The sequence below is a fragment of the Catharus ustulatus genome, chromosome 5 (assembly GCF_009819885.2).
Source record: "Catharus ustulatus isolate bCatUst1 chromosome 5, bCatUst1.pri.v2, whole genome shotgun sequence".
In the NCBI taxonomy this organism is placed as follows: domain Eukaryota; kingdom Metazoa; phylum Chordata; class Aves; order Passeriformes; family Turdidae; genus Catharus; species Catharus ustulatus.
The window spans coordinates 32,521,000-32,534,538 of NC_046225.1; the positions used below are offsets into that span (position 1 = coordinate 32,521,000).

The 13,539-nt window shown below is 41.1% G+C and overlaps 1 protein-coding gene across 6 annotated transcripts in view; it reads left to right on the top strand.

Annotated features, from left to right (window-relative positions):
• RAPGEF2 (Rap guanine nucleotide exchange factor 2) overlaps positions 1–13,539 on the top strand; it is a 219,832-nt gene that overhangs the window by 62,395 nt on the left and 143,898 nt on the right. For all 6 annotated transcript variants that reach the window (XM_033059449.1, XM_033059453.1, XM_033059452.1 and 3 more), the window contains exons 2-3: positions 7,513–7,583; positions 11,065–11,121. In XM_033059449.1, the coding sequence (XP_032915340.1) occupies positions 7,513–7,583; positions 11,065–11,121 (128 nt within the window). The remainder of the gene's footprint in view (positions 1–7,512; positions 7,584–11,064; positions 11,122–13,539) is intronic.

The following is a 13,539-nucleotide window of genomic DNA, read 5'->3' on the forward strand; positions in this document are numbered from 1 at the left end:
GTTGCGATCAATGCATACAAGTTAAGATGGTAAGATTTTTCAGAACTTTCAGGTAAGTTTACAAAACTTACAGTAATTTCACGAATACAAGCCGCACCAATTTGACTAAGATTTTGCTCCTAAACCGGAAATGCGGCTAATAATCAGGAGCGGCTAATACAACCTCAGAAGTGCCTGCCAGAGTGCTGAGCCGAGCAGCTGCAAAGTCGGCATTTTGCGATTGTTACAAATCGCTACTTTGTTGCACCGCGGGTGGAGCCTGGCTCCCTGTAGGCAGCACGGGGGGCGGGGAGAGAGGCGGGAGAGCTCTCTTTCCTCCTCTGCCACAGCCCAGGGGAGAGACGGGGGGGGGCCCGGAGCCGCCATTGCTGCAGCCCGGGGAGGAGAGGGGGGACCCGGGCCGCCCCTACCGCGGCCCGGGGAGGAGAGGGGGGACCCGGGCCGCCCCTACCGCGGCCCGGGGAGGGGGGGGGGGAAGCCCGCGCCGCCATTGCTGCGGCCCGGGGAGGAGGGGGGAGACCTGGGCCGCCATTGCCGCGGCCCGGGGAGGGGGGGGGAAGCCGGCGCCGCCATTGCTGCGGCCCAGGGAGGGGGGGGAAAGCCCGCGCCGCCATTGCTGTGGCCCGGGGAGGGGGGGGGGAAGCCGGCGCCGCCATTGCTGCGGCCCAGGGAGGGGGGGGAAGCCGGCGCTGCCATTGCTGCGGCCCAGGGAGGGGGGGGAAAGCCCGCGCCGCCATTGCTGTGGCCCGGGGAGCCGACGGGAGCCCCGCGCAGCCATTGCCGTGGCTCGGGGAGCCCACGGGGTGCTTTGTCCCCGCCCGCCGCCGCCGCGGCAGGAGCGGGGAAACTCTGTCCCTGCCCGCCGCCGGCGCCACGGGCACGGGAAAGCTCCGTCCCCGCCCGCCGCCGCTGCCGTAGGAGCAGGGGAAGCTCCGTCCCTGCCTGCCACCGCGGGGCAGCGCCGACCCGGGGTGACCGAGCCCAGTGGCAGCGGCGGCGGGCCCCGAGCGGCAGCACCGGGCTGGCCCACCTGGCCCCGTCAGCGGCCCCTAGCGGGCCGAGCCTGCACAGCCTTAGCTCAGCCAGTAAACCCCGCCCTCCCGCGGTTCTGTTGCTAATTGCACGCAGGTCCTCGCTGCGAGCGACAAAGCGGCTTATATTCGGGTGCGGCTTATCTATGGACAAAAACCGAAATGTTTGCCAACACCCAGAGATGCGGCTTATACTCAGTGCGGCTTGTATTCGTGAATTTACTGTATGTTCGTCCTTAAAGCATGGCCTATGGAATTTCATTCATGAGGGCCAATTAAACATATGTAATTTCACATAAATATTTAATTCCTTTTTGTATAGCTGCCAATTCAGCATCAATAAATTATTTCCAATAACTTAGGCTTTAATTTATTTTAAGCCATGGATCTTTATGTACTATAGTAAGAATGGCTTGTAGAGAAATGTTGTTGTAGCTTACAGTGAAGTTAAAAAGAAAAATTTACAGTAAATTCACGAATGCAAGCCGCACGGAGTATAAGCCGCATATCTGGTGTGTTGGCAACATTGATGTCTTTGTCAATAAATAAGCCGCACCTGGAATATTAGCCGCACTTTAGTTCGCCGCGAACTTTCACAAAGTTGTCATTTAGTAACACAATCGCAGGATCGCCGGGGCTTGCTGGCTTACTGCCAACCTCAGAAACATTGTTTCCAAGTGAAAAAGACACACCCTTTATTTACAAGCCAAAAAAGACAGGAACAATAGTGTGGTCATTTTGCGAGCATTCCCAATGGATCCGTGTTGCCTTTAAACAGCCGCTCAGCCACGCGGGCAGGCAGCTGAGCTCCGAGCGGAGCCACATCTCCGTGCTGGCACAGGAGCGGCCGCTGTAGCCCTCGCAGCCCCGCGGGGCGAGTGGCCGCTGTAACCCTCGCAGCCCCACGGGGTGAGCGGCCGCTGTAGCCCTCTCCCTGCGGGCTGAGCGGCTCCCCCAGCCCTCTCCCTGCGAGCCGATCGCCTGCTTCATCCCTCTCCCTGCGGGGCGAGAGGCTCCCCCAGCCCTCTCCCTTCGAGCCCAGCCAGCCCCGCAGCCACACAAGACTGAAAACACTTTAAAAAGTACAGAGAAATATCACACACTTTTATCGAACTGCCGAGGTAACTCGCCGAGGTAACTCACCCCAATAACAACCCCCGCCCCTCAGTAACGCCACCATCCACAGGCAGGCAATAAGCTGTTCTCTGATTGGTTCATCGTCAGAACAACGGGAAACCATGGATTTCAAACTGTTTCGGCTCGGGACTGGACTGGTATGATACTAGGTAAGGGCAGATATCACATTTTTGTTCATAAATTAACCACACCCAAATATTAGCCGCACTTCCGGGTTTCCACCAAAATTTTTGTCTAATTGCTGCGGCTTGTATTCGTGAAATTACTGTACTCTAAATTGATAGTATAATAGGTGCAATACTGGCAGGCTTCTCATATGGCAGCACCCCTACCTGAATTTGAAGGTCTTGGTGTAAGAAAAAGAATGTTAAAAATTTGCAGACAAATACTTCTTTTTAATCTCTTTGTGGCTCAGTGATAAGTGTGTACATACCTGGGCATGCTCCTGCACAGCACTTACCAGTGTGTTCAGGTTTTTTCTACTGCTGGCACACTGGAGTTAAAGATGAAATACTCATCTTCATGTGTGCGTGGCAGTGATTTTGGTATCAGCAGTATTGGATTTTTCTGTCACTATGGAAGTCAGTTTTTGTGGTTTACTCCTGTGGTTGCAGGTCACTATTTGCAAAATATGAGCTCACCCTTAGGTGAGTGTTTAGTCCCCCTCAGGTCTCGCCTGCAGAAGGAGGTTTGGCTGGGGTAGCTGATGAACTCCCCCACCACCTGCCCTGCCTGCCTACCTGCACACCTTGCTGTCTCTGAAGGCAGAGACTTGTGTCATCTCCTGAGCTACTCTGGGTGAGAACCTGGCATTTCAGTGTGAGCCAGATGTGAACAAACCTACGTGGGAGTGGCCACTGCTCTTCTGTGCACATGGAAGTTTTTGTGTAAGTCAAATGGGATTGATGGTGCTGTAGGCCGGTCTCTTTCTTTTGGTGACTGCCTTGGCCTTGGTGAGCCAGTACAGGCAGCCAGACAGACCAGTGCTAAATCAATAGTAGGTGGGAAATAAAGGGAATGTAAGTGCTTGGTATAGCTACCCTAACTGAGAGTCATGTGATTTCGGGTGCTTGGGTGTGTGAAGAAAAGGGAAAAGGACAGGATCCTACAGCTACAATGAAAGAGAGGCAGGGCTTCAACAACCTGGGTTGCTCTTCGGATTTGTTGCTCAACATGAAGCAAAAACTTGGCATTGCTGCTCTTGTTAGTACATTACAGTTTGGGGAGGTCCCAGTCTGAGCTGAAATAACTGTTCAGTCAGCCATACAGAAATGCCTCTCTTCCTGCCAGCAGTTTCATGGTCTGTTGAAACCCATGAAAGACTTTGGGGTTCCACCTCCTCCAGGCTGCAGGAGGGTTGCCTCCATGACCTTGACACTAGAGCTCATGGGTCTCATGCTGCTAAGAGAGCAGCTCCAAGTTAGGTCTCTGTGAGCAGGTGCTCACTCTGGGGCTGAGGAGGTGGCAGGAATCAGCATGGAAGGACCAGGTGGGACCTCCTGTCTTCATTGTAGTGAAACTTGGAGTGCAGTCTGGAGTGGCCACATGAGATGGGGAGTCACTGTAGCCCCCTCCTCTTGGAGCCTTGTTCTCCTGGTGGTTGCCTAAGTGTGAACTAAAGAGAGATTATTTTTAAGAGATCATCCTTGCAAAATTCGCTTTCAATATACTCTCAGCAAGCCGACCTTTTTGAGCCTCAGGTGAATATTAGGTGCTTTGAAAAGTTACTTTGTTTTTTTTGTATCCTTCAAGACTGTGAATCAAGGCATTAGCTTGTTTTTTTTTTTTTTTTTTTGCCTTTTGATTTGAAAGAAACCAAACTATTATGAGATGAAAGCTGCTCTCTGCTTGTTTGCCACATCACAGAAATGAGTGGATTTCTTACTTGGAGAGCAGTGAATTTCTCAGGATTTTGCTTAACTGTGGCAAGGGATGAATAATTGAGTTTGGCCTGTAGTTTCACACCTTAATGCAAACCAGGACTGAAATCAGTATAAGCTTGCAATTTTTAGAGAGGTGTAAGTTTTTCTGTCCAAAATAGCAAGTTTTCATATCTCTATCATCTTAATAAAGTAAAAATGTCTTCATTAAGCTAGTATGAATTTGGGGCCAGCATTCTTGTTTGGTTTTCTCTGGCTTGTGTAACTGGCAAACATGTCTGAAGCACAAATCAAATGGATAGAAAGTCTGGGCATAAACATAGACAGATTTTTATTAGAATGGAGAGCAGAGGTAAGGTTGCAGACCAATATGTTTCTGCAGATCTAACTGAAGTTGAGCTGTGTTAAAACTTGAGTGTCTCTGTTTTGTTTCAATGTGCAGTCAGAACTTTAAAGTGATCCATCTGACACCACAGAAACAAGTAAATTAAGAAATAACACTGAATTAAACAAATTTCATGCTGCTTCCCACACAACCCAAGCATATGACTTTGGCTGCAGTACAGATTTAAGTGTAGATTAGATTGCAGTCTTTTAGCTTTCATTTAAATAAAAACATGCTTTAAAAACTACAGAAATTTGTGCTTTGCATTTAATTTTTGGGTTTGGAGTTTCCATTGAGATGTTTTTTCAAGCTGGTTTTTTTTTTTTAATTCTGCTGGCTGAATTAAACTAGAAAGCAGAAAGCTGCTAGTTCCTCCGCGCTTTTGGATAAGTAGTCCTTCCTGTAGCAGAATATTTAGCCAGTTGTGGTGGTGATGATTAGCGTTGCTCCTCTTGGCTGTTCCAACTCTTACAAAGTTATATTCGAAACAATGAAGGGAGAAGCTGGAGGGAATGACGTTCTCTGAGGTTTCGGTGACTCGCTCTGCCCTCCGGTGGTTGTCTGGGGACACGCGTTGTGAAAACAGCATCCAAGGAAGCATCTGTGCTGTTGTCACTTGCCTACTTGTACGTACCCTGTGCATTAGCTAGAGGCAGCTTCCAGGGACACTGAAGACTGGCAGAAATGTTTGTGTAAGTCACAGTGGGCTTAAATTTAGCTGCTGCTTTAAGGGTTTTGCTTAACTAGTTGGCATAAATCATGTAGGCGTGTCATGTCCTTTAAAGACAAGAGTTCTTTTCCTGAGAAATTTGGAAGTTTAGCTTTTGTCAAGTGTCTTGAATATCAAAATCAAAAACTTTCATAGCTTACATGCCTAAGTTTATATGTATGTGTGTGTTATTTTTATGAAATGATTTCATTTCAAGCACTTGGGATCTGCTTAGGATATTGCAATACTTGGCCTTGATGTTTCCAAAGGACTCTTGCATTTTCTCAGTTCACTTTGAATTAAGAAGTTGAAACAGTTGAAACAGCATTCAGTAATGAGTATTTTTACCAAGTAAGCGCAGTGTAATTTTTCCTGACATAAATGGAAAACTGATGTGACTATCAACAATAACTTGACATTCTGATTTTATTTTTTTTCAATTGCTTTCCTCCTCTTCAGTGCTGCAGGCTGACTGGAAGTGTGCAGAGCCTATTGACCATGCATGAATATGTTTTCTCTTTTGACTCTACTGCGGTTTTTTGTACTTTGCAGTTATTATGGAGAAGTTGATTGAAAGAGGTGTTGCTGTTTTTTTGTTACTTCAATTTCAATGCCTAACTTTTGGTGCTAGAGGGAGCTGTTCCCTGCCAGATGGATGTTGAAAGACCGCTTAAGGAATGGGCAGTAGCTCACTTTGGCACTAGTTGGAAACACCTAATGCATGGCAGCACAGGGCTCCTGGGAGACTCTGCTCACCTCCAGCCAGTCTGGCAAGTGAGCAGGTCACTGGCTACACCAGACATGTCTTTTCACACACTTTAATTTGTATGAAAAAAAAGTAAAAAGACGAGCCACTGCTGTATTTTCTGTTCAGAGCCTTCTATGTGCAGGGTCCCTCCATCCCAATACATGCATAATTAGTTTTGTCTTTGCTGTGCCCTTTTCTCTTCGAAGGACCAAGGCCTCTAGAGGGCAAGGGAAGAGAAGGGCCAAAATTGAAGTGAAATTGCAGCACTTTGGTTTGTGTGTTTCTTCTGCTTTTTCAAACTGAACATTTGCCTTTTCCACTGTGAGAAAAAGACATTCTTTTTGTTACAGAATGAGAGGCATCTATTTAGCCTTAGCCATTGATTGTAACTCCTGGTGTCTTTTCTGATCTGTACCATGGTTTTAACAAGTACAGCATGTATCTGTCTTTAACGGGGTTTCCTTTTTCTTTCTTAAATTCAGGTTCTCTCTGTGATGTCAATTCTTTGTTTTTGCCCAAAGAATATTCTTTCATTGTGCCTGAAAACTAGTATATATGTACTTTTTAGGCAATTTTAAATTCACAAATATTTCACAGTTATCAACCTTTCATAAATTTCTAGCTTTGATATATTCCATTACTTGAAAAACATCTCACAATAAGTTATGAGAGTTGTGTTGGTGTTAGTTTATTCTCAACTTTGTCAGCCTCAGCTAGTGGTTGTGGACTGTTGCTCAGATTTTTAATGAATTATGGATCATACTCTGTCTTTCAACTACCAAGTTCTGAAATAAGATAAAGGATGATAAAACAGCATGAAATCCATGATCCGAAGTTAAATCACTGTAACTTGAGGTTGTTGGTTTCACTGAAGCTTTCTCTTAAATGCTGTGGTTATTTAAAGTGTAACTAGAGCAAAGTCTCTAGCCTGGCATTAGTGTTTCCACAGTTACATTTTAGGATGTTTTAGTCTTGGTTGTTGTTTTCATATCTTTATTAATGTTTTGTCAGCTGGATATTGGAGGTCCACTATGGTTGAATGTAAAACTTCACCATATTATAAATAGGATCATATTTGTTTTTTCTTATTATCTCATGCCAATAATTTTCAGTTTGTCCAGCTTTTTTTTTTTCCCCTCGTTTAAGATTGTGGATTATCTTCTGTTTGAAGAGGATACAATTTTAGAAATATCTCTGTACAATGGGATATTCTGTTAGACTGTGATGTACTCTTTTTTTTCTTTTCCCATGAACATGAAACGACTGATTTCTTATGACCTTGCTTTACAAAGTAAATAAAAGTTTTGGGGATGTTGGCTTTGGAAAGCAGTACTGTGATAGTTGCAAAATAGTTCACTGTAATTCTGGACTAGGCTTGTTTCCTAGAGATAGAGTAATGACAGCAAAAGCAGAAAGGTTTCTGTATTTGACATGGACATGCTATCATTCTTCCTTGTGTGAGGTTCCAGATTACAATCAAAGGTGTTCTTGCAGTTTGCCTTTAACCTCCTGGAAGTGTCCCTACTACCCCTGTTAAGAGAGCTTTGGATACTTTTAAAACCAGTATTTTAACAGCTTGTACCAAACTGAGAATCCTAAAAATGTTTTCCTTGTTTTTGTAGGACTTGGAGATTGTGTATTCCTATTTACATGGAATGGAAGCATTGTCTAATCTGAGAGAGCATCAGCTAAGGTATGATACTTTGTCATTAAAAAACATATATGTTAATGCAGTAACAAGGCAAAGGAACAGTAATTTGGTAACCATATACTACTCTTGTGTACCCTACCTCAAACTGCCTGTCACTGCATTCTTTTCTTCCCTTTATTTTTCTAACACTTCCTCCTTGTATATCTGCATAGTGTATCTCTATTTGTTCTATTATGGATGCATTTGTTTTCTTTTCAGACTTTTGGACAAGAAATAAATACTTTACATACGGAGTACAAGTCCATATATTGATGAAATCATTTATGTACTATAGTAATCGTGAGAGCAGAGTTGTTTTTCAGATTCTGTTTCAGATGGTGCTTGCTTTTGTGTGGGAATTTTAGATGCATTGTGTACAACACATGCAAATAATACTTAATAAATACTAAGTAATAGTAAATACTAAATAGTAGTTAGTAAATATTTATATTTGATAAATGTCATCCACACTTTTTATTAAAATGCTTCATTTAAGCAAATGAATTCAAGTCAAGACTTTCCTGAGAGCTTCCTATTTTTTTTTGGTAAAGATTGTGTTTGTTTACTTTTTAAGTAATTCTTTCAGTTGTCTTCCCACAAGCACCTTACAGCAGGGGTTTTTAAGGGTATTTGGGCATTAGTTGGGAGACCAGCAGCTGCAGAAGGAGATCACATCTCTATGCCTTGTGGGTAGAGAGGGTGGATTACTGTTGTTTTATATCCGAGCTTTGACAACATTTGCAACATCTGAAGATGTTGAAGGAACATTGACTTGATTAATGCTGGTTTAGGTTCTAATGTCTGGCCTCTTGCTTCATCATTCTGTGGGAGTCCACATTCCCAAGCCAATATTCTGGATAAAATAAAAGGCGGGGTTTTCTTTCTTCCAAAGTGCTCGAGATGCGTTTTGCAATGTGAAGGTTAATTTCAAAGAAGTCTCTGTAATTACTTTTGCTTTGGAAGGAGGTCATGGTTACATTCAGTTGAAGTATTTTGTGTTATGTTGTTATATGCAGTACTCTAGCGTGTGAAGTTTTGCGTAGTTGGAGTTGAACTGATGTTAGCTTGTTTACAAAGATCAAAGTGTGCACACATGGTTGTGTGGTATATTGATGTGTGCTTCTTGGCTTCCTGTGCAGCATGAGGTTCTTGCTGGGGAATGTGTGGAACTTGTTCTCCCAGCATAGCAAATTCCTTAAAGAGAGCTTCTGTTTACAGTACCGTACATGGAAAAGGCTGGGCTCTCAGCAGATGTTGGACTGAAAGCTTTTATAGTATCCTTTAGGATACAACTCTTCTTGTGGCACTGGAATGCCAGAAAAACCTTGAGATTCATTAAAACTGAATGTATTAAATGCAGCCTCTAGTAGTGAATAGCTTACCATTTGGCTTGCTGGTGATCTCATCTGTAATTTATTACATTTGTTGGGGAAACGGATAAAGATCACAGTTGAGTGATTGAGCTAAAACCGGGCACCAGTATTGATCAGAACTAATTCAATTTTTCAAATATTTGAGGAAACTAGTTTGTACTACTTGGTCGCTGTAATTTCTAACTGTTCACTATAACACAAAAATTGAAACGCTTTGTTACTTTCTGTTCTCCCCTTTTCCTGTCCTAATAATGGGACCCAAATGCTGCACAAATGATTGCCAGTGGTGAACTTGTGTGACTTTATCAAGAAAGTGCTTCCTTCTATCCCAATTCAGAGGGGAACAAAACTTGCTTGTTAAAGTGATTCTGTTTCCTGTGACTCCTGCTCTTAGGTGGCACACTGCCCAGCATCGTTCCAGACCAGTAGGGCACAGACTATCCTTGAGCAGTATTTAAATTTTTAAATCTGATTCCTAGCAATGACTTCTCTTCTGGTATCTTCTCATCAGTAATTTCATGTCTGTGCTTCCCTTCCCTCTCAAAACAGAATCAGAGAGGGAAGATGAAAACCCAGGAAGGTAGAAGCAGACAGTAGCTTTTCAGTGTCTGTAAAAGATTTTGACAAGACCCAACTATATGGTGGAGAGAAGTGTCTGAAAAAAGATGGTTCTATGGTTCAAAGTTTTTTTGCTGTGCCAGGATGGAAGATTTTTCATTAGCTGAAATTGCTATGCAATACATAATACTTAATTTCATACAATAGAGTTTTTTCTGTGAGAAAAGTTCTCAGAGATGGTCCAAAGTGTAGATCTAAAACAGCAGGATGTGGGAAAGGCTATGGTAGTAAAACTTGATTCTTAATTTTTATATCTGTCTATCTGCAAACAGAATTAATATGTCAATTTTCTATTAACAATTTATGAATTGCTATGATACCACTATAAACCTACCACTTGAACAGAAAAAACATTATTTCTTAGTGGAATGAAGTAACAAATAAAATAATGTGAGAGATGAGTGCTAAGGTAACTTTTGTAGCAGTCTGTTGACTATTGAAATGAATGATCTAGTAAATGGCAGTTGATTGTTAAGTCAAACCCAGACCAACTTTTACAGGCCTCAAATCAACTTTTTGGAGACCTTTTGCCTGAGCAGCAATTCTTGAATGCTTTTGTCTGCTTATGATTGCTGGCAGCTGGTCATTGATATACCAAGAATCTGATGGTGGATTATGTGAGGAAAGAGAATTTATTTTGAGAATTTAAATATAGTTTCTTATTTGAATGTTCTCATGAACCTCTTAGGTAAATCTCTGTCTGACTGTCAAATAGCCTTGGGGTTTGCAGTCTGCTTCAGAGCTGTAAGACAGGCCAAGGGAGGCAGTGGGATTTTTTTGTCCCCACCCCCCCAGTAATTCACAGGGTTGTTTCCTTGAGGCAGTAGATAGAAATGGTATTGTGATTTTTCTACATCAAGTTAACATTGCTTTTCCTAGTATGTGGTAAGTTCTATTATAGTTGCTCTCTATTATACCACATTTGTCAGGCAGACAGGGAATATGAAAGCACTTTAATCCTCCCCTCTAGACAGAGGATTTTCCTGCAGGAAATTCTCTCCACTTTGAGCCCTCTGGGATTTCAGCATTAAAATCTTCCAAGTTGCTGAATTTTAGCAAAATGAGAAGCATGCAACATAATTTCTTGTTTTATCTATTTGGTTTGTGTTGAAAAAGAGAGCAGTTTTTATATTGTATCTCTGATTAGTGTTGCACATAGAACATTTCCCACCATTTCTAAAATTCAGAATTGTTTTTGTAAAGCTACTTGCTTTTTTCACATCACTATGAAAAATGAGAGCAACGTAATTTTTGCTTATTTTTATAATTTTTTTTATGGGAACAGCTTCATCTAGTGTCCTAAATCAAATCTGATCTTGGATGAACTAATAACTTAAATACTTAGATTTTACAATTTGTTCTCTTATGAAACAGCTTGGGTTTAAATCAGTGGTCAGTTTCTGGTTTCTGTGGAAATGCTGAGTAACTTTAGAAAGTGAAGTCTTTGTGATGCTGATAGCAATCATAACTAAAATTGACTTTTTCTCTTTCAGACTTATGTGTGAAACAGTTAGATATGAAAGGCATGAAGCAAATGAAGTACTATACTAGTAAGTATTTCTATTTCCTTTTGTATGATGTTCAAAGGATTAATTCATATTAAAGTGAGTTGAGGATTGTTTAATGCCAAAATTCCTTGCCTAGAATTCACAGTCTGTAAATATAAATGATCCATTTCATTTTCATCATCAAACACCACAGAAATTTGCTGGTGCCAGGGAAAGAGCTAACAGTGGCTCTTGCTTGTTGGTGCATGTTGTATTAAATTTATATAAAATTACTATATGGATGTGGGATGTCTTCTCGTTAATTGTCATTTAGTCTTACTTCAGTTTTGTGAAACTAGTAGTATTCAGCTTTTTGTGCCAGTAGTGTAAAATTGACAAATCTAACGTGGTTTATAATTAGCAGGGATGTGCTCTAGTGTTAACTCACATTTACAGTAGAGATCTGAGAATTGTAATTGCTTCATTTATGGAAGCAATTTATTGAAACAAAATATTTACTGGATTCTTACTTGCTGCCCCTAACCCAGACTCTAAATGCATATTTTTCTAAGTTGTCTGGCATTATTTGAATATTTAAGCATATGAGGAATGCACTTCTATACCTTCTTTTGTACATGAATAATTTTTTCCCATATGGAGCATCACGAGGAAGATGGGATTTGAGTAAACTCAAATACTGGACCTTGACAATTCAGCAAAGTTAAGTTAAGGTCTAATGAAACCCACTAATGTTATGTATAGGAAATGCGCAAGGTCAAAATCTATAGGTGGATAGATAAAATCTATAGGTAAATAGATAATTTTAATTAGACCAATATAATCTTTATTCATTTTGCACACTAATTTGCTAGGGTTCATTGTGCTGGTGATTTGTCCTTTTCTAGGCAGTTGGTTTGTGTCTCTTATGTAACAGGGTTTTTGTTTAGAAACAGAATTTTGGTCACTCTAAACACTGACTTAAATTTGAATTGTATGCTGAATGAATCCATACCCATATACTCGATGCTGGCAAAATTTACAGGAAATAGGTGCCTGAGAAAATGCAATTCAGGAACAGGAGACTGTGAAATCTGGGTTAACTGGAAGTGTATTTTGCAGTTCTTTTGCACTGATTTCTTTTGTCACTCCTTTCATGTGACTTCATCTTCACTTTGGTTGTTTGCCTGTCATTCCTATTTAATTGATTCGTGACATTTTTTCTCCCATGATTTATTCAGGAGACTTAATGGGCAGTTTGGCATTTTCTGGATATAGATGCTAATGCAAAATGTGCTTGTTCTAGCATTTCACGTCTCTGATTTAGTGTTTAATGGGCTAAACCTGAAAGTTAACAATTAATGTTTTTTTTAAATGAAAAAGTCCATATTTTGAAGCTAAAAATATATGAGCTGTTACTCTGAACTGTAGCTTTGCATTTTTTTAATGAATAATTTGAGATTTATTTAGTAAGAAAATCCCATGAAACCTGCATTCTAGTTTCATTGCTCTATTTTAGGATAATGAACTTGGAGGGATCATGTTTATTGTTTCATAAATTCAGCCTATGTGTTGAAGATGTACTCTTCTAAAAATGGAATTTCAATTTTGCTATGTACATGTTTGGAAAAATTCTTTGAGTACTACAGGAGAGCAGCAAAGTGGTAGCCAGGCTGGGATTGATCCATTCAGTTCTGAGCTATAGGAAATCAGCTTGGAACATGCAACCTGGTTGGTTTTTAATGAACTTACCAGAGTTAATCACTTGACACTCTTATTTTCATTATAAAGACTAAGGTATTAAGAGTATTAGATTTTAATATTTTAGATTGTTTAAGTTGCAACTTCTTCCCCCTGTCCCTTGATGGTATATTTGCATTGAAATCTGAAATTGGATGCTGTATCTGTTAAAATAGCTGCAACTGTTGGAGCTACTAATTGACCTGTTTGACCTCCCTGAAGCAAAACTTAATGTCTCAATGCAGAAAAGCTAAATCTTTATCTCTAAATGCTAATGGGTAGACTAATGCAGTTGCACTATTTATTTGATCAAAAATTTTTAATTGTGAAATCTCTGTGTCTATCTGCTTTGTCAGTGGTATGTATAAATTGTAAACTTCTATTGCATGTGTGCAACGCAAAAAATAATGTGCATTCCTTACAAACGCGTCTTTTATCCTACATTAAAAAACAAAATAACTGTTAATTTTCATAGTAGCTCTATGTAGAGCTACTTTCATAGTAAGTTTTTTTTTTTTTTTTTATGACCAAAAGGATAAAATGGAGGACATTGCTTAAAATTGGCTCATCTCATCTGCATTTACTTTACTATCAGTGGGTGTACATGGTAGTGACAAATTCTCAAACCCTACGGCCATCTCACTGTTTAAATGGAAACTGGGTTATTAGAAGTGGCAGTTCAGCTTGAGTTATTCATTTGCCAGTCATTCTACTCCTTTTATTTGATGAGGAGTTAATGTTAAA